The sequence below is a fragment of the Dama dama genome, chromosome 29, assembly GCF_033118175.1.
Source record: "Dama dama isolate Ldn47 chromosome 29, ASM3311817v1, whole genome shotgun sequence".
Classification (NCBI taxonomy): domain Eukaryota; kingdom Metazoa; phylum Chordata; class Mammalia; order Artiodactyla; family Cervidae; genus Dama; species Dama dama.
This window is the reverse complement of record NC_083709.1, coordinates 49,006,804-49,030,405: the sequence shown is the minus strand read 5'-3', so window position 1 is coordinate 49,030,405 and position 23,602 is coordinate 49,006,804. Positions and strand designations below refer to the sequence as shown.

At 36.8% G+C, this 23,602-nt stretch overlaps 1 protein-coding gene across 1 annotated transcript in view; it reads right to left on the bottom strand.

The window, feature by feature from the left end:
• Positions 1-23,602, bottom strand: part of RFX3 (regulatory factor X3) — a 308,381-nt gene that overhangs the window by 25,280 nt on the left and 259,499 nt on the right. The window contains exons 14-16 of the mRNA XM_061132931.1: positions 21,232-21,381; positions 14,855-15,063; positions 2,268-2,421 (exon numbers count right to left, since the gene is read on the bottom strand). Of these exons, the coding sequence (XP_060988914.1) occupies positions 2,268-2,421; positions 14,855-15,063; positions 21,232-21,381 (513 nt within the window). The remainder of the gene's footprint in view (positions 1-2,267; positions 2,422-14,854; positions 15,064-21,231; positions 21,382-23,602) is intronic.

The window sequence follows — 23,602 nt, the reverse complement described above, 5'->3', positions numbered from 1 at the left end:
AATCCCTATTATCATCATCCTGGTCATCCTGTTATAGAGGTCCTGGAGCATAGGCGGTATGTGCCAAATGCATTAAATATACCAAAAGGGATGCCTACTTCAGAACTTTTTGGGCCCTGGGTTAAGAAAGTTTATAGTATTTAATCTACTTGCCAATCGGGCATTTTGCAACCAGATAATTAGAGAAGAACTAAGAAAAGAGGCACTGAGGGAAAGTCAAATCTAAGAAAAGTTCAGACTGCTTTGGTCACATGAGGATCTGCCCGTAATTTAAAAGCTAAAATGAATCTTGCTTAATTCTCATATATACATAATTGGCATCATTTAGGCACAATCACCATTAAGAAACATACAAATATATGTAGATCAGCAAACAGCAAGGGATTTTAAAGAGGGAAAGAAGAATATTTTAACCAACATTCTAAATAAAATTCACATGTATTTTATTTATATTAGAATACTTACATAATAGGTCCTTGAGGTATTTTACTATATATTTTAATTTATACTTTGTCATCATATTTATAAAACTACTATTTTCTAATTTAAATAAGCACATATGCATAGTTTAAAAGTGAATATGTCTTCTTGACTGCTTTGGATGATAAAATGTAACATTGCCTAATCTGGTATAATTTAGCAAAATCTGGATTCAGTCAAAATCCAGTACAGTACAACAAAAGTGAGCCAGTGCTGAATCATTTAAGCAAGTACATCTATCCCTCAATATATTGACCAACCTTGTATATATTAACTTCAGCATTTTAGCTTTACAACATGTTGAACATATCAATGACATCTTGGCACTATCCAGAAATTATGAAGAAGGGAATTTTTTTTCTACATCTTTAGTGATTAGGAGCATGGGTGTGAAAATCAGACTAAATACTTAAAAGAGGTCTCCACCGCTTACTAGATATATAACCTTTTAATCTCTCTGTGCCTTAGCTTCTGTCCTGAACCTCAGATTCTCATCAGTAAAACAGTATGAGGTAGCACCTATGTCAAAGCGTTGTTATATGTATTAAATGCTTTATTATATATATATATATATATATATATATATATATATAAGGGAATTAGGACTATGTTTGGCACATAGTAAGTGCTCCCAGAATGTTGGCTATCACTTTCATCATCATTGGTATTATCCTTCATTCTTTTCCTGGGCACTTGGATAAAGAGTCAACAAGATACATATTTAACTTTTTCCTCTCAGTTCCTAGCCCATAGGCTCATTGGAAACATCAATCTTCCTTATTTTCCAGTCAATAACGTTTTTATTTTTTAATTCAAGTATAGTTGATTTACAATACTGTGGTAGTTTCAGGTATACAATAAAGTGATTTGGCTATATACATATATATATATATTTATATATATCTGCAAACTTTTTTCTCAGTTCTTTTCCAATATATTTTATTACAAAACATTGGATAAATTTCCCTGTGCCATATGGCAAAATCTTGTTTATCTACTGTATATACAGTAGTGTACATCTGTCAAACCTATGTGTTAGTCACTCAGGTCTGACTCTTTGCGGCCCCATGGACTGTAGCCCACCAGGCTCCTCTGTCCATGGAATTCTCTAGGCAAGAATACTGGAGTGGGTTGCCATTCCCTTCTCTTGGAGATCTTGACCCAAGGATTGAATCCAGGTCTCTTGCATTGTAGGCAGCTTCTTTATCGTCTGAGCCACCAGGGAAGCCCAATTTATATTATTGTTAATCCTATATTCCCCAATTTATCCCTTCCCTGCTTTCCTTTTGGTAACCATAATTTTGTTTTCCATGTCTGTATGTCTGTTTCTGTTTTGTAAATAAATTTATTTGTAACTATTTTCTTTAGATTCCACATATAAATATCATATATTTGTGTTTGTCTGATTTACTTCACTTGGTATGATAATTTCTAGGACCATCTATGTTGCTGCAAATGGCATTATCTGATTCTGTTTTATGGTTGACTAATACTAAGGATTTTTAAGTCCAGTGATTCTCAAGCTTTTTTGTTATATAGAGGCTTTTATAGCATATTGAAATATTCCATATACTTTTCCATGATATCATCCACAATTTTAGAATCTTTTGACTAATAAAATATGAACAAAGGGATTTAGGGACCCCCTGAGATAACTATACAGGCTCTCTGGAGTCCAAAACTCATTGGTTAGAAACCATCGCTTTGATAATTAATATTTAGAATAAAATAAAATTCAGATCTTTTTAGAAAGTCTTGTGGGTCATAGCTCATTTAGCTTCTCTTACCTCACCCATGACTGCTATGGGTGTCTCTCCTGTTGCCTGAGCAACACGATGTTCTACTAAGTAGAACATGTACTCGTCGTAGAGTAGACGGATCAGGTGGAAGGAGCCAAAGCTAGCAGCACTGCGTAGAGTTAAGTCCCGAATAACCATTGAGCTGTTCCAAGAGAAAAGACACAGATGCAGCCAGTGTTAGTGATCAGGATTAGCATTCAGCCTACTTTTCCTATTAAAAGAAGTTAGAGGTCTAATAGATTGGTACAGTGCATGACTTTCCATGGAATAATTTCATAAATGAAGCAGTTGGCTCAACTCTTTCAAACAGAGTAGTAAAGAGGTAATCTTCATTAGGACTTGACTAGATCCTTATGAGAACTAGATAGGTACTCATTGGGAAAAACCAGTTTAATATCATAATCAAGTTCACAAATGGGTCAGAACCAATTTAAAAAAAGATTTTTGGAAGGCTGACAATTCATCACCGTAAGAAAAAGCATCTCAAAGGGAAAGTCTTATGATGATGAGTAAACACTGCATCACCATCTCTCAATGACTTCCGAGGTACACTTTGGGGAAAATATGTATTTGTCCCCAATTAAGTTTACAAAATATAATAAGCAATGTTTACAAATACACAAGCAAGTTTACAGATATACTAAGCAATGTTCCCAGATGTGGCAATGTAGAATGTAGGAGAGGATATACAGGGATCCTTGCAACTTCTGTTGGAAGGCAAATTTATTAAGTGATTCTACTTCCTTACTGATTTCCATTAAATTAAGGTGATTTTCCCATTAGCAATAGTATAATAAAGTCAATTAAAAATGCATAACCTTGAAAAATATGAATGTGTAACTACAAAATACCAAAATCTGAAATATATTTTTAATTAAATACTAACAATACACTCTATTATACTCAAAATAGAAGTAAGTCAAAATAAAATTTTGGCTTCATTGAAGACATGTCAATTATTAACTTGACCATGCACTTCAAATTTCCTTAATATTTTTAACTTAGAATCAGAGTAGGATGTGTGTGTGTGTGTGTGTGTGTGTGTGTGTGTGTGTGTGTGTGTTTCTCCTCACTTTCATTTAGTGTTTTTCTCTAGAGAGTTCTGTCCTACGCAAACTAAAACAGCCATTATATTCTCAGATAGGAGAAAGAGATAGACTCTCACAAATCTATGGGCTAATATTGCTAAGGGGCTTCCCTGATGGTTCAGTGGTAAAGAATGCACCTGTCAATGTAGGAGAAGTGGGTTTGATCCCTGGGTTGGGAAGATCCCCTGGAGAAAGAAATAGCAACCCACTATAGAATTTTTACCTGAGAAATTCTGTGGACAGAGGATCCTGGCAGGCTACAGTTCATGGGGTCACAAAGAGTCAGACATGACTTAGTGACTGAACAACAAACAACAATATCTTATTTTGCAATGAAGAATTGTAAAATGCCAGACAGATGGAAAAACAGACTGTACTTTTGTTTTCCCTTTCACTTTTAACCTTAATTATATAGTAGCTACTAATACATCAAATTCTACACATTCAAGTTGGCAAGTGACAGATCACCAGTGTACATCTAAAACCCTAAAGCCCTGGATTCCGACTCTGGTTTTTCATTAATTCACTGTCAATCTCAAAAAACACCATTTCCTGGAGAGTGTTTTCCTTTTGGGTGCAAATAAAAGCAATACTTCTGGCCTTATCTAATTTATGTGATTATTTCAAGGATAAAATGGGTTAAAGGTTGTGAAATAAACTTACGAATGAATAGAACAAGACTCAAATATAAGTGATTATGATCCTAATACACATTACAGGAGGAGGTGAGCTTGTCACTCTCATTTGGTTATGGCAACAAAAACAGGTGTTACAAAGATGGCAGAGAATCTCTCCTTCTGTGCATTTACTCACTAAAAAGAAAAAAAAAACATAGTTTTTCATCCATAGGTTTGAAGTGAGATCCACATTAACCACTATATGATCTTGATTGTACATCATTCAACATTTTAAGGTTCAAAATTAGCTTGAGAGTCAAGTGAGATAATGTGTGTGATACCTTAAGAAAACTGCCAATTGCAACACTATTACATATGATGGAGTTCAGTTCAGTTCAGTTCAGTCGCTCAGTCGTGTCTGCCTCTTTGTAACCCCATGGACTGCAGCACACCAGGCCTCCCTGTCCATTACCAACTCCCCAACTTTACTCAAACTCATGTCCATTGAGTTGGTGATGCCATCCAACCATCTCATCCTCTGTCGTCCCCTTCTCCTCCCACCTTCAATCTTTCCCAGCATCAGGGTCTTTTCCAATGAGTAAGTTCTTTGCATCAGGTGGCCAAAGTATTGGAGTCTCAGCTTCAACATCAGTCCTTCCAATGAATATTCAGGACTGATTTCCTTTAGGATGGACTGGTTGGATCACCTTGCAGTCCAAGGGACTTTCAAGAGTCTTCTCCAACATTATAGTTCAAAAGCATCAATTCCTCAGTGCTCAGCTTTCTTTATAGTCCAAATCTCACATCTATACATGATTACCAGAAAAACCATAGCCTTGACTAGACAAACCTTTGTTGGGAAAGTAATGTCTCTGCTTTTTAATATGCTGTCTAGGTTGGTGGTAACTTTTCTTCCAAGGAGCAAGCGTCTTTTAATTTCATGGCTGCAGTCACCATCTGCTGTGATTTTGGAGCCCCCCAAATATAAAATTTGTCACTGTTTCCATTGTTTCCCCATCTATTTGCCATGAAGTGATGGGGAAAAGTAAGATGCCATGATCTTACTTTTCTGAACGTTGAACTTTAAGCCAACTTTTTCACTCTCCTCTTTCACTTTCATCAAGAGAATCTTGAGTTCCTCTTCGCTTTCTGCCATAAGGATGGTGTCATCTGCATATCTCAGGTTATTGATATTTCTCCCGGCAATCTTGATCCCAGCTTGTTATTCATCCAGCCCAGCGTTTCTCATGATGTACTCTGCATATAAGTTAAAAAAGCAGGGTGACAATATACAGCTTTGACATACTCCTTTCCCTATCTGGAGCCAGTCTGTTGTTCCATGTCCAATTCTACCTGTTGCTTGCCGACCTGCATACAGGTTTCTCAAGAGGCAGGTCAGGTGGTCTGGTATTCCCATCTCTGCAAGAATTTTCCACGGTTTGTGGTGATCCACACAGTCAAAGGATTTGGCATAGTCAATAAAGCAGAAATAGATGTTTTTCTGCAACTCTCTTGCTTTTTCGATAATCCAATCGGTGTCGGCAATTTGATCTCTGGTTCCTCTGCCTTTTCTAAAACCAGCTTGAACATCCGGAAGTTCACGGTTCAATATACTTAATATAGAATTTGCCTGCCAATGCAGGAGACAGGAATGTTTGATTCCTGTGTCGGGAACATCCCCTGGAGTAGGAAATGGCAACCCACTCCAGTATTCTTGCCTGGAAAATCCCATGGACAGAGTAGCCTGGTGGGCAACAGTCCATGGAGTCTCAAAGAGTTGGACATGACTGAGAATACACATTATAAAAAGCAGTACTGGTGACTGATTCCTTGGAGTTATATACTTTAATGAATACCTTAAGTTTAGAACTCTAAAAGAATCACTAAAAATGAACTAACACTTTCAGCTATATGTCAATGATATAATGACAAATTCTATTTATAATCCTATGCATGCTTTGTCTAAAATTAAGTGACACATCACCTATTTGTAAAAATAACTTGTAAACTTAATAGCTATTTGAAATTTATTTCCTATGGAAAAAAATTTTAAAGGCAGAGAATCCTCTACTTTGAAAAGCAAAACAACATAAGATAACATGTTGGCTAGCATTCTTAACCATACAAACTTGATCACGTGAAGCAAATTACTTTAAACAACTATGTAATACAGGAGGAGAATATATACTCCAAGTACATATCTCTTGCTGAAGAAAGTCAGCAGATATTTAAAATACAGCCTGGAAAGACAAATGGTCAACAAGTATATTCAGTTCAGTTCAGTCACATCCAACTCTTTGTGACCCCATGAACCGCAGCACACCAGGCCTCCCTGTCCATCACCAACTCGCGGAGTCCACCCAAACCCATGTCCATTGAGTCAGTGATGCCATCCAACCATCTCATCCTCTCTCGTCCCTTTCTCCTCCTGCCCTCAATCTTTCCCAGCATCAGGGTCTTTTCAAATGAGTCAGCTCTTCGCATCAGGTGGCCAAAGTATTGGAGTTTCAGTTTCAACATCAGTCCTTCCAATGAACACCCAGGAATGATCTCCTTTAGGATGGACTGGTTGGATCTCCTTGCAGTCCAAGGGACTATTAAGAGTCTTCTCCAACACCACAGTTTAAAAGCATCAATTCTTCTGTGCTCAGCTTTCTAGTCCAACTCTCACATCCATACATGACCACTGGAAAAACCATAGCCTTGACTAGACAGACCTTTGTTGGCAAGGTAATGTCTCTGCCTTTTAGTATGCTGTCTAGGTTGGTCATAACTTTTCTTCCAAGGAGTAAGCGTCTTTTAATTTCATGGCTGCAATCACCATCTGCAGTGATTTTGGAGCCCAGAAAAATAAAGTCAGCCACTCTTTCCACTGTTTCCCCATCTATTTGCCATGAAATGACAGGACCGGATGCCATGATCTTGGTTTTCTGAATGTTGAGCTTTAAGCCAACTTTTTCACTCTCCTCTTTCACTTTCATCAAGAGGCTCTTTAGTTTTTTTCACTTTCTGCCATAAGGGTGGTGTAATCTTCATATCTGAAGTTATTGATATTTCTCCTGGCAATCTTGATTCCAGCTTGTGTCTCTTCCAGCCCAGCATTTCTCATGATGTACTCTGCATATAAGTTAAATAAGCAGAGTGATAACATACAGCCTTGAAGTTCTCCTTTTCCTATTTGGAACCAGTCTGTTGTTCCAGGTCCAGTTCTAACTGTTGCTTCCTGACCTGCATACAGGTTTCTCAAGATGCAGGTCAGGTTGTCTGGTATTCCCATCTCTTTTAGAATTTTCCACAGTTTATCGTGATCCACACAGTCAAAGACTTTAGCATAGTCAATAAAACAGAAATAGATGTCTTTCTGGAACTCTCTTGCTGTTTTGATGATCCAGCAGATGTTGGCAATTTGATCTCTGATTCCTCTGCCTTTTCTAAAACCAGCTTTAACATCTGGAAGTTCACAGTTCACATATTGCTGAAACCTGGTTTAGAGAACTTTAAGCATCACTTTACTAGCATTTGAGATGAGTGCAATTGTGCGGTAGTTTGAACATTCTTTGGGATTGCCTTTGGGATTGGAATGAAAACTGACCTTTTCCAGTCCTGTGGCCACTGCTGAGTTTTCCAAATTTGCTGGCATATTGAGTGCAGCACTTTCACAGCATCATCTTTCAGGATTTGAAATAGCTCAACTGGAATTCCATCACCTCCATTAGCTTTGCTCATAGTGATGCTTCCTAAGGCACACTTGACTTCGCATTCCAGGATGTCTGGCTCTAGGTGAGTGATCACACCATCGTGATTATCCGGGTCGTGAAGATCTTTTTTGTACAGTTCTTCTGTGTATTCTTGCCACCTCTTCTTAATATCTTCTCCTTCTGTTAGGTCCCTAGCATTTCTGTCCTTTATCGAGCCCATCTTTGCATGAAATGTTCCCTTGGTATCTCTAATTTTCTTGAAGACATCTCTGTCTTTCCCATTCTATTGTTTTCCTCTATTTTTTTGCATTGATCGCTGAGGAAGGCTTTCTTATCTCTCCATGCTATTCTTTGGAACTGTGCATTCAATTGGGTATATCTTTCCTTTTCTCCTTTGATTTTCACTTCCCTTCTTTTCACAGCTATTTGTAAGGCCTCCTCAGACAGCCATTTTGCTTTTTCGCATTTCTTTTTCTTGGGGATGGTCTTTATTCCTGTCTCCTGTACAATGTCACGAACCTTCGTCCATAGTTCATCAGGTTCTCTGTCTATCAGATCTAGTCTCTTAAATCTATTTCTCACTTCCACTGTATAGCCATTTGATTTAGGTCATACCTGAATGGTCTAGTGGTTTTCTCCACTCTCTTCAATTTCAGTCTGAATTTGGCAATAAGGAGTTCATGATCTGAGCCACAGTCTGCTCCCAGTCTTGTTTTTGCTGACTGTATAGAGCTTCTCCATCTTTGGCTGCAAAGAATATAATCAATCTGATTTTGGTGTTGACCATCTGGTGGTGTCCATGTGTAGAGTCTTCTCTTGTGTTGTTGGAAGAGGGTGTTTGCTATGACCAGTGTGTTCTCTTGGCAAAACTATTAGCCTTTGCCCTGCTTCATTTTGTACTCCAAGGCCAAATTTGCCTGCTACTCCAGGTATTTCTTGACTTCCTACTTTTGCATTCCAGTCCCCTATAATGAAAATGACATCTTTTTTGGGTGTTATTTCTAGAAGGTCTTATAGGTCTTCATAGAACTGTTCAACTTCAGCTTCTTCAGCATTACTGGTCGGGGGATAGACTTGGATTACTATGATATTGAATGGTTTGCCTTGGAAACAAACAGAAATCATTCTGTCGTTTTTGAGATTGCATCCAAGTACTGCATTTCGGACTCTTTTGTTGACTATGATGGATACTCCATTTCCTCTAAGGGAATCATAACAAGCATATATGATTAACCTTATTCAAAATTAAAAGAAATACAAATTAAAGTAAGATACCATATATTATCTATTATACTATAAGAAATTAAAAGAACAGCATTGAAGAGGGTATGGGGAAAGAACTCTCATTTATTGTTTCTTCAAGCATGAATTCACAAAACTTTTATGAAGGGAAATTTGGCAACAAATGTCAAAATTAAAAATGCACAAATGCTTTCACCTAGCATTTCTAATTCTAATATTTACACAAATGAGCAAAGATGGTTTTAATTGCAGCAATATTTATACCAGTGAGAAAATAAGGAGCAACGCTAAATAACCACTTGTAGGATACTAGGTAAAAAATGGCTCATTCATATATGGAAATTTATACAATACTTTAAAGAAACTGGGCTTCCTGAGTAGCTAAATGGTAAAGAATCCACCTGCAATGCAGGAGGCCTGAGTTCAACCCCTGGGTTGGGAAGACCCCCTGGGGAAGGGAATGGTAACTCACTCCAGTATTCTTTCCTGGAGAATTCCATGGATAGAACAGCCTGGCGAGTCACAGTCCATGGGGTCACAAAAAGGGTCAGACATGGCTGAGTAATTTCACTCACTTTAAAGAAATGAGAGCGATTACACATAGAGGTAGTAAGACGGAAAGACGTCTATTATAAAATGTTAAGTGCAAGAAGGCACACGTGTAATATGCGCCCATTTAACACAGAAACTATCTGCAAAGTTCTTGAAAAAGTCCTACCTCTAAATAAATGGGAATGGTTAATACTTATCAGCCTCAAGATAGCATACTTCATTAAAATAGTATTAGTCAACTTAAAAATGCAAATTTATTTGAAGATAAATGTGCGACTTTATATAAAGATAAACATTAAAGTATGTTTTATATTTGTACAGCAAGACCAAAACCCACCTAAATGTTTAAGAATAAGAGACAAAAAGAATGTTTAAATAATGTATGCATGAGTGCTTGCTAAGTCGCTTCAGTCGTGTCCAACTTTTTGGACCCCATGGACTGCAGGCTCCTCTGTCCATGGGATTCTCCAGGTGAGAACACCTGAGTGGGTTGCCATTTTATACAAAATGGAACATTGGAAGGACATTAAAAATTATGTTTCTTAAGATATGCCTGAGGTATAATGTTAAGGGAAAAATACAGATAATAAACTCTGATAAACAACTGGATCTCAATTTTATATAACACTGAAAGAAAACATTTTACCACTGGTCTTTCTGGGTGGTAAATTATGGATGATTTAAGTTTATTCTTTGTACAGTATTTGTATTTTTCAGGTTTTCTAAAGTGAGTATATATTAATTTCATAATAAAAATGGTTTATTTTAAAAGAAATTTATTATAGAAAAACAATCCTGTGTCAGTTGAATGTCAGTAAATCTTTACAGGGATAGATATGACAGATATAGAATGAATTATATATATATATATATACATATATATATATATGTTTCTAAATCCAACTTTTAGGCCTTTATATTTCCCTCAAAATGATATAAATGACTAAGAAGAATATTCATATTGAGTAGCTTTATGGTAGTTTTAAAAGAAATGCAAAGCCAATTTCTTTTATCCAAGAGAATTCATTTTCATTCATTGAATAGATATTTATTTTGTTCCTACTGTGTGTCAGGGTCTTGTTCTACAGCAAGTCAGACAAAAGATTGGTTTCAAAAGAACTCACTTTCTAGTAGGACAGATAGTTGATAGAAACAGAGTAGAAATAAATTATAAAGTTAGGTAGTGGTAAATCCTATGAAGAAAGTAAATTAGGTCAAGAGACTGCAGAGTGAGGGGCTCTGACACTTAAAGTCAGGGTGTCAGGAAAACTTTGAGGAGGTGGTAAGTGAGCATAAATGAGACCGAAGTGAGGGAGTGAGCCATGCGAACACATGAACTTTCCTAGCAGAAAGGAGAGCAGATGCTGAGACTGAGGCAGAACTATGTTTGTTGTTGAAAGAATAGCCCAGAAGCTGCGGCTGGGAAGACATGAGCAAAGAGAATATATATGATGGGACTAGAGATCATTAGTAGCTGGACCATGGAGGGTCTGTAGGCCATAATAAGGGCTTCATATTCTATCCCAAGTGTTTTGGAAACTTTGACAATTGGGCAATCACCTCCCTGCAGCATAAAGACATAGGTAACACAAAATTCTGTTGGAAAATGAAAAAAAAAAGAGTGTGCTGACCTTCAGTTATAATAGTTACTTTTCAAAGTACTGATAATCTGCTATGAAATTATTGTCATATGTTTAGAAGAGAATCAGTTGAATTATATTATTAATATAATAATATAATACTATTATATTATTAATGATGTCTATGTCTACTTTATGCTGTCTGTGTTGGGCCTCTGCCCTACAAGCCAAGTATCAAATGACACAATTAACAGTTTAATTGGAAACCTATTGTCTGATTCAGATTTCTGTAAGACATGTTACAAAATTGACTCCACTGAATTTCATGTTGCTAAGTTACCATGAACTCAACTCTTGAAAATTGGGAGTTAAAACTGTTAATTATTTTATAACGGATGAGAAATATCTTTGTGTATATAGCTTCATAATTCATGGTGTGAAAATTAAAACATATACTTGAACACATGATACTCAAGCCACCTCTTTATGTATTTGGGGGGACATCACACATGCCTGAAAGAAAGGTGAGGACATCACACCGTGGCCCCCCTACCCCCCAGCTCCACCCTGTGAACTCTTCTCAAACAGTGCTTACAGCTTATTCCAAAATTGGAAGATTTATATATTGTTCAGCTGTAGGCAAACTAGGTTCTCTGTGCCCCCTTTCAAGTTATTGTATCAAAGCTATAAATTTAATTCTTTAAAAATGGGATGTTTGGTTGACTCTCAGGGTGGCCCTGAGGAATTCTGTGTTCTGTTATTCACAAAACACCCAAGCTGAGAAATGGCCCACTTAACTTCTGCACTGCTGCCCAAGAAAGGTGGCAATATTTTTTCCACCTCACAGGGAGCCAGCAGTAGACATTCAAAGCCATGTTAGGCAAGGAGAGAACCCCATTTGGAGCAGAGGGTGTTTGCAGCAACATGTCCACTACTGCTATCACGACTCTCTGCCAGTCCATTTCTTGTATATACATGTGAATCTATACATAGAACTTTAGAAATTATGAGATTAATCAACTTCAGAAAATGAACGGTTGATATATGTGACTGCAAAATTCTTATTACAAAGCCAAAAACATTTAAAAAATACTCTGTAACTCTGCTTCTGTTTGCGAATGAAGTTTTCATTACTCGATATGTTCTTATGCCTCAGTAAAAAACAGATCAGATTTTAAAGTCTTCTATGTTACTAAGCTATTGACTTCGCCCACCAGCAGGAGGTATGCATCTTTCTGGATATGCCTTTCCTTCTGTAGCCCTGAACTGTACACCTTCAAGACTCTGTGAAATGAAAATAATAACCATAATAGTGTCTAATAATAACAAGCCAATTATCTCCAACTCAGGGCGGACAGAGGGCAGGCAAGTGATGATCTACTGGGTTTGTATATCTGCAGAGAACAAGAAACACAAGTAAGTAATTTTCTCTCCTTTCAAGATACTGCAACAGATCTCTGTGGAGACAAAGGCTCCAGGGGTGTATTTCTAAAATGGCATCTACTAAACAGATTTAAAAAAATCCTCAGGGAGGAGTAAGGGCAAGTCTGATGTAACAGCAAAAGAAAGCAGTAAGAAGAAGAAGAGGGGAAAAAACCCTTGCTTTTTTTGATATAGAGGATGTACTGTGGTTTTGCTCCTATAGGTTTTAGAGCAACAGCTAGTATAACATCTCTTTTATCACTCATGAAGCATATATACCATCTACATGATTTTCTGAGGGGAAAAAATGGATGAAATCAACTTGCAAACAAATCGGAAAACATCTGAAATCTTTTAAAGAAATGTTCCCAAGTTAAAATTTTGAATTCCATTAATACTACTACTATTGGCTATATCTACTTTGAGAATACTGTGATATTGTTTTCCAAATCTTCTCCATATATCAAGGGAAAACATATCAACACATTTCTCACTGACACCCAGATCTAAACCTAGCGCTGCCTTTAATGAAGCGTATCAGTGGGTCATAGAGTTAGATAGCACCTTAATAAGGTGCTTTACAAACCCTGTGGGCTAAAAGTATTGCGTATATGAGAGACAAAATGGTGGAATTATTCCATTCCAAAATAAAAACAAAGCACCACCACCACTGCTATGCTTTCTTTCACAGCATTTATTGAACTCTGGGAATGGGTTCAATCCCAGGGTCAGGAAGATCCCCTGGAGGAGGAAATGGCAACCCACACCAGTATTCTTGCCTGGAGAATTCCACGGACAGAGGAGCCTGGAGGGCTACAGTTCATGGGCTCGCAAAGTGTCAGACTTGACTGGGCAGGTATGCAGACACTAGAAAATCATTTTCAGGATGTAAGGATAATTTGACTCCTAATTAAACATATATGGAATCTACAACTCTACTTCAGTTTAAGAAATAAGAATTGGACTAAAGCAATTGAAAAAGAAGGAAGTCACAATAAAAACCTTCTACCATGATAATGGAATCTCTGGTTCCATCCTTATAAAGGTGATCAAAACAAGATGAAAATCCTATAATTTGGGCTTAGTGGGTTCACAATATCTACTAGTATCTAAATTTTGCTACTTCTTTGCATATCATCTCTCCTCACAACTGCTTTGGACTCACTGCTGATATCCAGATGATGACCACAGTGTACCCATAGCCACAGCCAGTGGTAGGTTCTGTAGCCACTATTTTGATGAGTGCATGGTTGCACAGGAACTAAATTAGGGACTGCCTAAAGTTCAAAGTGATATGGCTTTTAGAAAGGCCATTATGATCTAAAGAAGAAAAGAAATGAACTCTCACCACACGAGTAAATGCTGGGGTCAAAATATAACTTACCTAACATCTTAAGAAATGGAACTCCATCCGTCAATGCCATCCTATGCCATATATATGGTATATATGCCAACTCGCACAGGGTCTGTTTGTAAACCCTGGAGTGGACCTATGGTCAATGGCTCATCACAACATTTGATATCATATATAAGTAATTTTTCTATTCTGGGGTTCTTCTATGTCTAAAAAAACATATATTTATTTATATATTATTTTAGTCCAAAAGCGATTCATTTTGAATTATCTACTAGATTATTTGATATTAAACTAGTTATGCATTAGAATTACCAGGAGTAACCTTTCTAAAAAAAGAAAAAGAATTTCTGATTATCCCTATTGCTAATTACTACTTTCTAACCACCATGATTTTGAGTAAGTTTGGGGAGGTACGTAGGAGCTGTTTTTCTTTCCACTAATTCTGAGGTGCAGCTAGGTTTGAAAACAATTTTAATTGATCAAATTAAAAAATTAACTAGATTGTTCTGAGCATCCATCTAAACTGCCTGGACGGAACTTTAAAAAAGCATAGATTGCTGGGCCTCTCCTCTGCAATTTGTGATTAAGGTGGGTTTGGGGGAGGGGTCTGAAAATACACATTTTTAATGTGTTTCCAAGCAACAGTGATGCTACTGGTCTAGGGAAGACAGTTTGAGAATCCCTGAACTAGAGAATAAAAAGAAGAGTGGTGGAAAGCCTAAATGATACATGTTTGCCAAAAGGAGGACTTTCCGACTCTTGTTAAGCACATTATCTAGACTGGAATCTCTGATGTTCCCATCTGAGAACTTCTAGGGCTCTGAATAAGAGGCTTTCATTTCCCAGCAGAAATTTTATTTCCAAAAGCCTCCTGGTTCAATTCCATGATGTTGTAATCACAAGCTGGGCTGAAGATAATCACAACAGATAATTTCTACATACTAAACTCTCACTCTTTTCCTTTTTTCTGAGAAGCATGTACATACATAATTGCAGAATAGGAAAAATTGAGATGATACCTGTAGAAAGACCATTTTAGCAGAAATTGCCTGGCAGCTTTAGGAAAACTGGGTCTTCCTTCATAGGGTTTCAGTGCTTGCATCATCACATTGTCAAGCCAAGCTGCCCACTGCTCCAGGGTGCTCTGCTGTTGGAGAGTCATCTTGAAGTCTGTTTCTAGTCTCTGAACCATGTTGTCATCACACTGGCACACCCAGGAAGCCTGCTCCTGGGACAGAACACAGAAAGCAAAGGACAAGTTCAAGTCAGCATTTTTTCATTGAATGTCAGCACACAAACCATATGCATGAATGGCAAACTATACTGAAAGTGCAAAACAATTAAATGAATTAAGAAAAATGAATGACTACTGGGCAGTTGTTAAGGAAACTAACATCACTTCTGTGCATGAAAATGTGATGTGACATAAAGGTATGACTTGATGTTCTACATTAGCTAGTCTGTGTGAAAGACTAAAATACATGATTACTTAAGAAGAAGAGGAGCCCGAATTTACCATATGTAGAGTCTTTTTCTAGTTTTTATACGCTCTCTTTTACTTCTCAATCAGATAAAACTAAAGCCAATTCATTTGAAAAGATTTAGGATAAGTCAGATGGATAAATAGATTCAGTTGACCAAAAGTGGTCCCTCAGGATTAAGACAAAAACAAACAATGAATGATACAAGGCAGAAGCATATGCTGTTTGAGTTTCATGGGAAAGAAACTGAGTCCCAAGGACTCTCAAGGTAAAAGCTATGAATGCAAATTAACTCACAGAACCAAAAACAACAATAACAATAACCAAAAACACATTAGAGAAAATGTAGCGATGCTACCTACCAAGAAATTTGATTGCTATAGTTTTCCTTCTGGTTCTGATAGGAAAGTTTCATGTTTGGTAACAGGGATGAAAGTAGAAACTTTTAAAGTTAATTTTCAATGGTTGCCATAAGTTTTACAATGTTTCTAGTGCTGTGTTGCATTTTAAGATTAAAAAAATACTATACTCTTTCAGGTCAGAAGATAATTATCTGATAATATTAATATAATATTTGAGTGAAGACTTGGATTTTAACATAGGGCCTGAATCCACTAACTTGATTTTAAGCAATGCATTTAATCTACGTGGGCCTCATTTTCCCCAAGCATAAAATTAGAGAAGTGAGATGTGACAAGAATTTTTAAGCTAGGTTCATTGTGTCCAGATAATATTTTCAACATAGAGTTCTGTGGAGGGGTGTCTGTGAAGGTCCTAATTCTATATGTAAAACATTATCAATATGTGTGTTTTTCTGAATAGTCTCTATAGCTTTCAATCTATCTGCTCTCAGAGGACAAATTTATTTAAATCAACCTTTCAACTGAATCAATCCCTAATCTCCACCCTGTGATTGCAGGATCTCTCCTGACCCCACAGACTTTACCTTATTCAAAAGACATTTCAAATGGGAGGTACTTCAAATACAAAATGGCTAAACTCAATTCATTTTTCTTTCTCAGGGAAATTTAGGGCTTCTTCCAAATTCCCAACTGATGATGCCATCTACTAACCTTCCTTCTCTTATCTAATTAATAATAAAGCCTTTCAGATTTTTACCTCCTAAGTATCATCTTTAAGTATTTTAAGTACACTAAAATATGATTATTAAATTTGAAAGTACAAATAAAAAGAAACAAAATATTAAGAGTATCTAAAATGCCAACATTAAGAGAGAACTATAACATGCTAATTTTCAAACTGTTCACATGTAATATATACATATGCATGTATACTTATGTATATATATTATTTTAAAAAAGGATCATATTTTACATTTTACTTGACATTTTGCTTAGTTTCACTTTATATATAGGCAAATGAGGAGCTACATTTATTGTTCAATGACTCAATTTGCCTCAATACATGAATATACCATTATTTACAAAGTCAATTCCACATGGCTGCACATTTATGGTCATTCCAATTTTTCACTCTTAGGAATAATGCTGGAATTAGCAATCTTGTAACTACATCTTTGCTTAGTTTGTACTTATTTCTATATGATAGATTTACATAAGAATAGTTAAGATCTTTCAAAATACAGTTAAATGATTCCCAGAAATTTTATATCAGTTTAACAGTTGAGGAGAGCACCCAGGGAAGAAGTTGCGTACACGCTAAGTTACTTCAGTTGTATTTGACTCTTTGTGACCCTATGACCTGTACCCTGGGTTCCTCTGTCCATAGGATTCTCTAGGCAAGAATTCTGGAGTGGGTAGCCATGCCCTTCTCCGGGCAGGGGGCGGAGGGAATCTTTCCACCCAGGCATCAAACTCACATCTTTATGTGTCCTACATTGGCAGATGGGTTCTTTACCACTAGCACCACCTGGGATGCAGATGAGGAGGGAAGAATTTAGGCTTCAAGAAAAAGAGGGGTTGGGGTGTGTGTGTGTGTGTGTGTGTGTGTGTGTGTGTGTGTGTGTGTGTGTGTGTGTGTGTGTGTGTGTGTGTGTGTGTGTGTGTTTTAAATCCACAAACATCTAAGCATTTTTTGGTCTGTGGTATAAAACAAGAAACATAAAACTTATCATCTTAACCATTCTTAAGTATGCAGTATAGGAGTGTTAGGGATTTCCTGATGGCTCAGTGGTAAAGAATCTGTCTTCCAATGCAAGAGATGCGGGTTCAGTCCTTGGGTCAGGAAGATCCCCTGGAATTTCCAACTGGAGTTGGAAATGACAACCAACTCCAGTATTCTTGCCTGGGAAATCCCACAGTATCTCAGGGGTCACAAGAGTTGAACATGATTTAGCAACTACAAAACAATAACAACAATATGAGTGTCTACTTATACTCAATACTGTACATTAGCTCTTTTTCATCTTGCAAAACTGAAATTCTATAGGAAGCCACTGTGGGAGATGTGTTTTATGTATTGGCAAGGAACAGAAGGAACTTACTGGTATCCTTGGAAGAATTTAATTTCATTTCTTAACATAAATTCAAACTCACTACTTCCTACAGTTAGATTTGCCAAGAGAAAATGACAATCTAAGACTAAGCTTAGAGAAATAAAGCCACAGGACATTATTCTGGCTCTTCAAACTATGTTTCATTTTACTACTCTCAAGGTTTAAAATATACTAACAACTGAGTACCCTGTAAATATTCCCTTGTGAAGGAATTTGGATATTTTAATTCTTTAGTGGAAAAAGGTAAGGATGAAAAATAAAGATATTATTATCTTGGAAATAAATTATCTCCAAGATGATAAGGAGTCAGTAACTTCAAAATCAGATTCTCTTTTAAATATAGAAACACAAGTACATGCAAAAGTTAGGTTATCAGGTCAACTAACCCAAGTATATTTAGCCCATACTGTAGTTGAAAAACTATCCATTTTCACACAAAAAAATTAGAAAGCAATACTACTATAATGTTATCAATTAAACAGAAAACCAATTATACTGCAATAGGAAAGCTTATCCTGAATGCATGAGGAAAAGACTTGATTAGAGAATGATGACGTGATGACACAGGCTTCCCTGGTGGTTAGACAGTGGTTCAGATGGTAACAAGTCTGCTTACAATGTGGGAGACCTGAGTTCGATTTTTGGGCCGTGAAGATTCCCCTGGAGAAGGAAATGGACTCTTGCCTGGAAAATCCCATGGACAGAGAAGCCTGGCAGGCTACAGTCCATGGCGTCGCAAAGAGTCAGACACAACTGAGCGACTAACACTTTCACTTTTCTTTCAGAGCATTAAAATATTGACTCTTACACGCGGTTTCATTGTTTTAAATTAAAGTTACCTTATTACAAGAGCATCATCCTTACATGTATCTGTCTTACTGAGGTTAATCTCATAGAGACAGGGACAATTTTCAAATGAACAGGAGATGGTAATGAAGGTGGAATGGGAGCTAGAAGACTGAGAAAGCCTGGGGACTCAGGAAGCCAGAACAGAAAAGGAAAGAAAGAAGGGAGTTAAAATCAAATATGTTAACCTGAGAAAGATTACGTATTAAAATGAAGAGTGGTGAGAAGTAAAATGTAGAGGGAAATGGAGGGCTACCACTGTGTTCACGGTCCTCTAAGGAAGGAGGCCCTGGAGGACAGATACTTGAGCACACAGGTCAGCACTAATAACTGTTGTGGAAACCCATAAAAATTTGGTACTTAAAGAAGGGGAAAAGGTAGCCTCAAAGTTGGTGAGTAGAGAGGATGAGGATGAGCATAGTAAAGATGTATAACTAACCATTTATATGTAATGATGTTGCCAAGGATGGCATTTATAGCCAGGAAGAACTCATTTCTGTAAATACTTCACATGATTCAGGCATACTACTATACAAATGAAAATAATGTTAACATAAAATTTAAAATATTTCTCAGGAATATTCCTTATCAGGAATCAGTCTTAAATATGTTTTTTGCTATTAAACTTAAATTACTTTTTGAGACTAGAAGTTTTCTTACCATTTCAACTTTTCTTAAGGTACTTTTAAACATATCTTTTCTGAATGAAGATTTGAAATTAACATGATAGTATACATTTTAAGACAATACTGTATGAACTCTTAATATTCTCACTAAAATCAGGTAACGTAAATTCCACTGAAATATGTAAAGTTAATGGATTTGTAAACATGAGTTTGTTCTTATGGAGATTATGAATTTGCAGGTGTATGTATGTATGTTTGTGTGTGTGTGTATATATACACACACATATATATAAACAGGTGTTTATATAGATTTAAGGAAAACTATGCGCATTAGAAGACTAAATCAAATTCATTAAAGTCAGAATGAACTTAACTACTAAATCCTAGCTCTAAAATTAATCAAGCCCAAATATTACTTTTATTTTAAATGATAAAACAAGCCCAGAATTGTAGATTAAAATTTGTAGGAAATGGAGAAATAATTAGTTTATTATTGAGCAATGCTATTTTTTTTTGCTATTGTTTTTTAAAACAGTTTTATTGAGATGTAATTCATATAGCAAACAATTCATTCAATAAAAGTATATAATTCAATGGCTTCTCTCAGTATATTCACTGAGTAGTCTATCTATCACCACAATTAATTTTAAAATGTATTCATTCTTAAAGAAGAAATGTCATACTCCTTATCTATCAGTTCCCAATCACCTAATCTACACGGCCTAGGCAACCACTAATTTACTGTGTGTTTCTACAGATCTACTTATTCTGCACATTTAATATAAATGGAATCTTGTAACATAAGGTCCTTTGTATCTGGTTCCTTTCACTTAGTGTAATGTTCATCTGTGTTGTAGCATGTATCAGAACAGAACTTCATTACTTTTTATTGTCTGATAACATTTAATTGTGTGAAATGCCATGTTTTGTCTATACAGTCATCAGTTAATGGACATCTGGGTGGTTCCCACTTTAAAGTGGTTAATATGAATAATGCTGCTGGAATAACCATGAAAAAATTTTTAGATGGGCATGTTTTAATTTTGCTTGGTATGTACCTAGGAGTGAAACTGCCAAGTCATATGGTAACTCTAACCTTTTAAGAAACTGCCATACTGCTTTAAAAGTTGCTGTAGCACTTTACAGTCCAATCACTAGTGTATAATGGTTCTCATTTCTCCACATCCTTATTAACATTTGCTGTTATTCATCTTTTTGATAATACCTATTTTAGTGTATGTTGCTGTTCAGTTGCTAAGTCATGTCTGATTCTTTGCACCCCATGGACTGCAGCACACCAGGCTTCCCTGTCCTCCACTATCTCCTGGAGTTTGCTCAAACTCATGTCTATTGAGTCGGTGATGCCATCCAACCATCTCATCCTCTGTTGTCCGCTTTTCCTCTTGCTTCCATCTTTCTCAGCATCAGGGTCTTTTCCAGTGAGTCAATTCTTCGCATCAGGTGGCCAAAGTATTGGAGCTTCAGCTTCAGCATCACTCCTTCCAATGAACATTCAGGACTGATTTCCTTTAGGATGAACTAGTTTGATATCCTTGAAGTCCAAGGGACTCTCAAGAGTCTTCTCCAACACCACAGTTCAAAAGTATCAATTCTTTGATGCTCAGCTTTCTTTATGGTCCAACTCTCACATCCATACATGACTACCATAGCTTTGACTCTTGCCTACCAATCTTCAATGACCATGGCTGTTCTTACTCTATTAATCATTCAGCAAATCCTGGTGACATATGTTGCAGTCTAGCACTAAAAATCTTCCCAGGCTTTAACCACAAAACAGAGGAGCAGTTAAGTTACAGCGAGTAAAACTCTCCTCTTTCAGGACATTGTGAATCTAGATGTGCCTGTGAATTGATGTAACTTTGAAAATAAATAAGATGATCCTGATTAAGAAGAAAAATATTGGATACTTTTCATTCAAAGATCTGTTTTGAAAGAAAACAGAGTACCTGGACATTGGCAAAGTCGACACGGTTGAGGTCATTGAGCATCTGGTTGATCTGTGACGTGTTCTGCAGCACTGCACGAGCTGCCTGGGCCAGGTGATTGAGCGACGTGTATCTTCGCAGAGTCTGGGCAAAGGCACTTACAGCTGCAACCTGTAAAGAAACCCAATTAAGTTGGGATTTCTTTTCTCCTCCAATAAAAGAAACCACTGCAATCTTCAAATCTTTATTCCCTTGCCAAATTTTAAATGCTATTCTCTGATACTTATTTCAAATTCATTTGGTGAGACAGTTTACTTGTAAATTATAGCATTTAAACCTCTAAACCAAGTATTATTTTCCTTTTCAGCAGGTTGAGGTCAAGGCTAACACAAACTCCCACATTCTTAGACATCTGAGTGCACCATTAATTAAACCAGTCTTGCAAGTAGCTACTCATCATCAGCAAGAAATGACTTAGTCTAGGAAATTAGGGAAAATGTTGCTTTTCATTTCTTATTCTCAGTGTGACAGTCAACTATAAACTAAGCAAATAAAAAAATTTTCCTTTTACTTGGAAAACCAAACTGTTCAGTCCCACTTTTTAACTGGATTAAAAAATATACTTCTCAGAGCATTATCATTCAGATTCACTCTTTTAATCTTCATTTTATAGAGGTGAAATAAGGGTGGTCAATTTTGGGGTGAAATAGGAGAACTCAAAGCCTATATTAGCAAATAGATAGCTAATAAACTTCTCAGACACAAGCAACAAGAAGAACCCTTTTTTTTTCCAGAATCTGGATGTATGTAAAAGGGTTATCCACAAAAATCCCCGTTTGCCCTCTGAAATGTACTTTCTATCCTTCCCCCTTCTGCTCTGTGCCCGGGAAGACTGAACTCAAAAAATTACATTAACTGCCTCCCTTGTCCTTGGGCTTCCAGTTGGATTTGGTCAATAAGAGGCACTGGTAAGGGATTGAAGGACAGAAGAAAGTGGCCAAAGTATTTATTCCCTTACAACCTCCGCTCTCTCCTTCCTAAGGCCACAGTCCTGCATGGAGAAGAGCTCCTGATGCCATATTCACTTCTCTCCCATTCAGACCTAGGGATGGGCAGGCTTCCCCCACTAATTCTAGGTCTTGGTTTTCTTAGCTCTGTTTACATATTTAGAAACAGACCCTTATTAAACTTTCTTCAATTATTCTTCTCTTTGGATACACCATTTATTTCCTGCTGAAACCCTGAACAAATCAGGTTATGTTGAAAGATAGCAAAGATAATGACAAAAAAAGTTTAAATAAATATCTAAATGTCATGATCTCATGAAAATTTGTTACTTCCATAGCAGATCTGATGAGGATTTTAATGTATTTACAGGAATAGATGGAATGACATTAAATCACTGTGGGTATATAAACAAGCCACTGATTGAACAGTCATTTGGCTGAGTGGGAGTAGATGTTCCTCAAGACAACGATGCCCTGTCTTGATAGTGAGATGTTTTAGGACCATGTGGAGCTTGGGGACATCCACATATCCTCAGAGAGAATATTTCACATTTTCCCATCTCTGAGGTTTGTACTAATCAAGTACATATTACGTGCCAGGCATTGTGTTAAATGTCTAACATACATTACCATGTTCAATTCTCATAAACATCCCATTAGACACATGTTATACCTTAGGGAGGTTAACTGTCTTACTCAAGATTACAGAGAAACTAAAGTACAGAGGTGGGACATGAATCCAGGCATTTTGATAACATCTTCCAGTCACATCCTCATTATGCTGTTTCTACTGTCCAGCTGGATCATCTTTGTTACCGAATGCTCAGCTGAAAAAAGGCTGCACATCCTTGAGAGAGGAGTCGCAGAAGACATCTTTCACCAAGGGAAACCACCCAAATCAATTCTGGAGATCAGTGAGATGGCCAATAGTGCAGCTGGATTGCTATCACAAACACTTAATGGGGCAGGAGATACTTTTAGTTGTTTGAAAGTACCGTTATGACTATGACTGACTTTGCAAGTTGGAAAGCATTCCTCTGATCATCTTAATCAAAGAGCACCTCCTTTATTTGCTCACCTCAATGTGGTACTCTAGAACAGCACTGCCACGGATGGAATCATTTCTGCAATGACGGAAATGCTCTACATGTGTGTTACCTAATATGGTAGCCACTAGTCACGTGGGTTAAGATGCACTTGAAATGTAGCGTGACTGAGGAACTAAAATTTTAATACAATTTAATTAAATTTAGATGTAAATAGCCACATGTGGCTAGCCCTACCATATTGCCAACACAGCTCAATCAAGCAACAATCTAAGGTGGACATGTCCTTGAAATGTGACCTTCAGTATGTTTTAGAGATAGAATGTGTTATTGCAAACC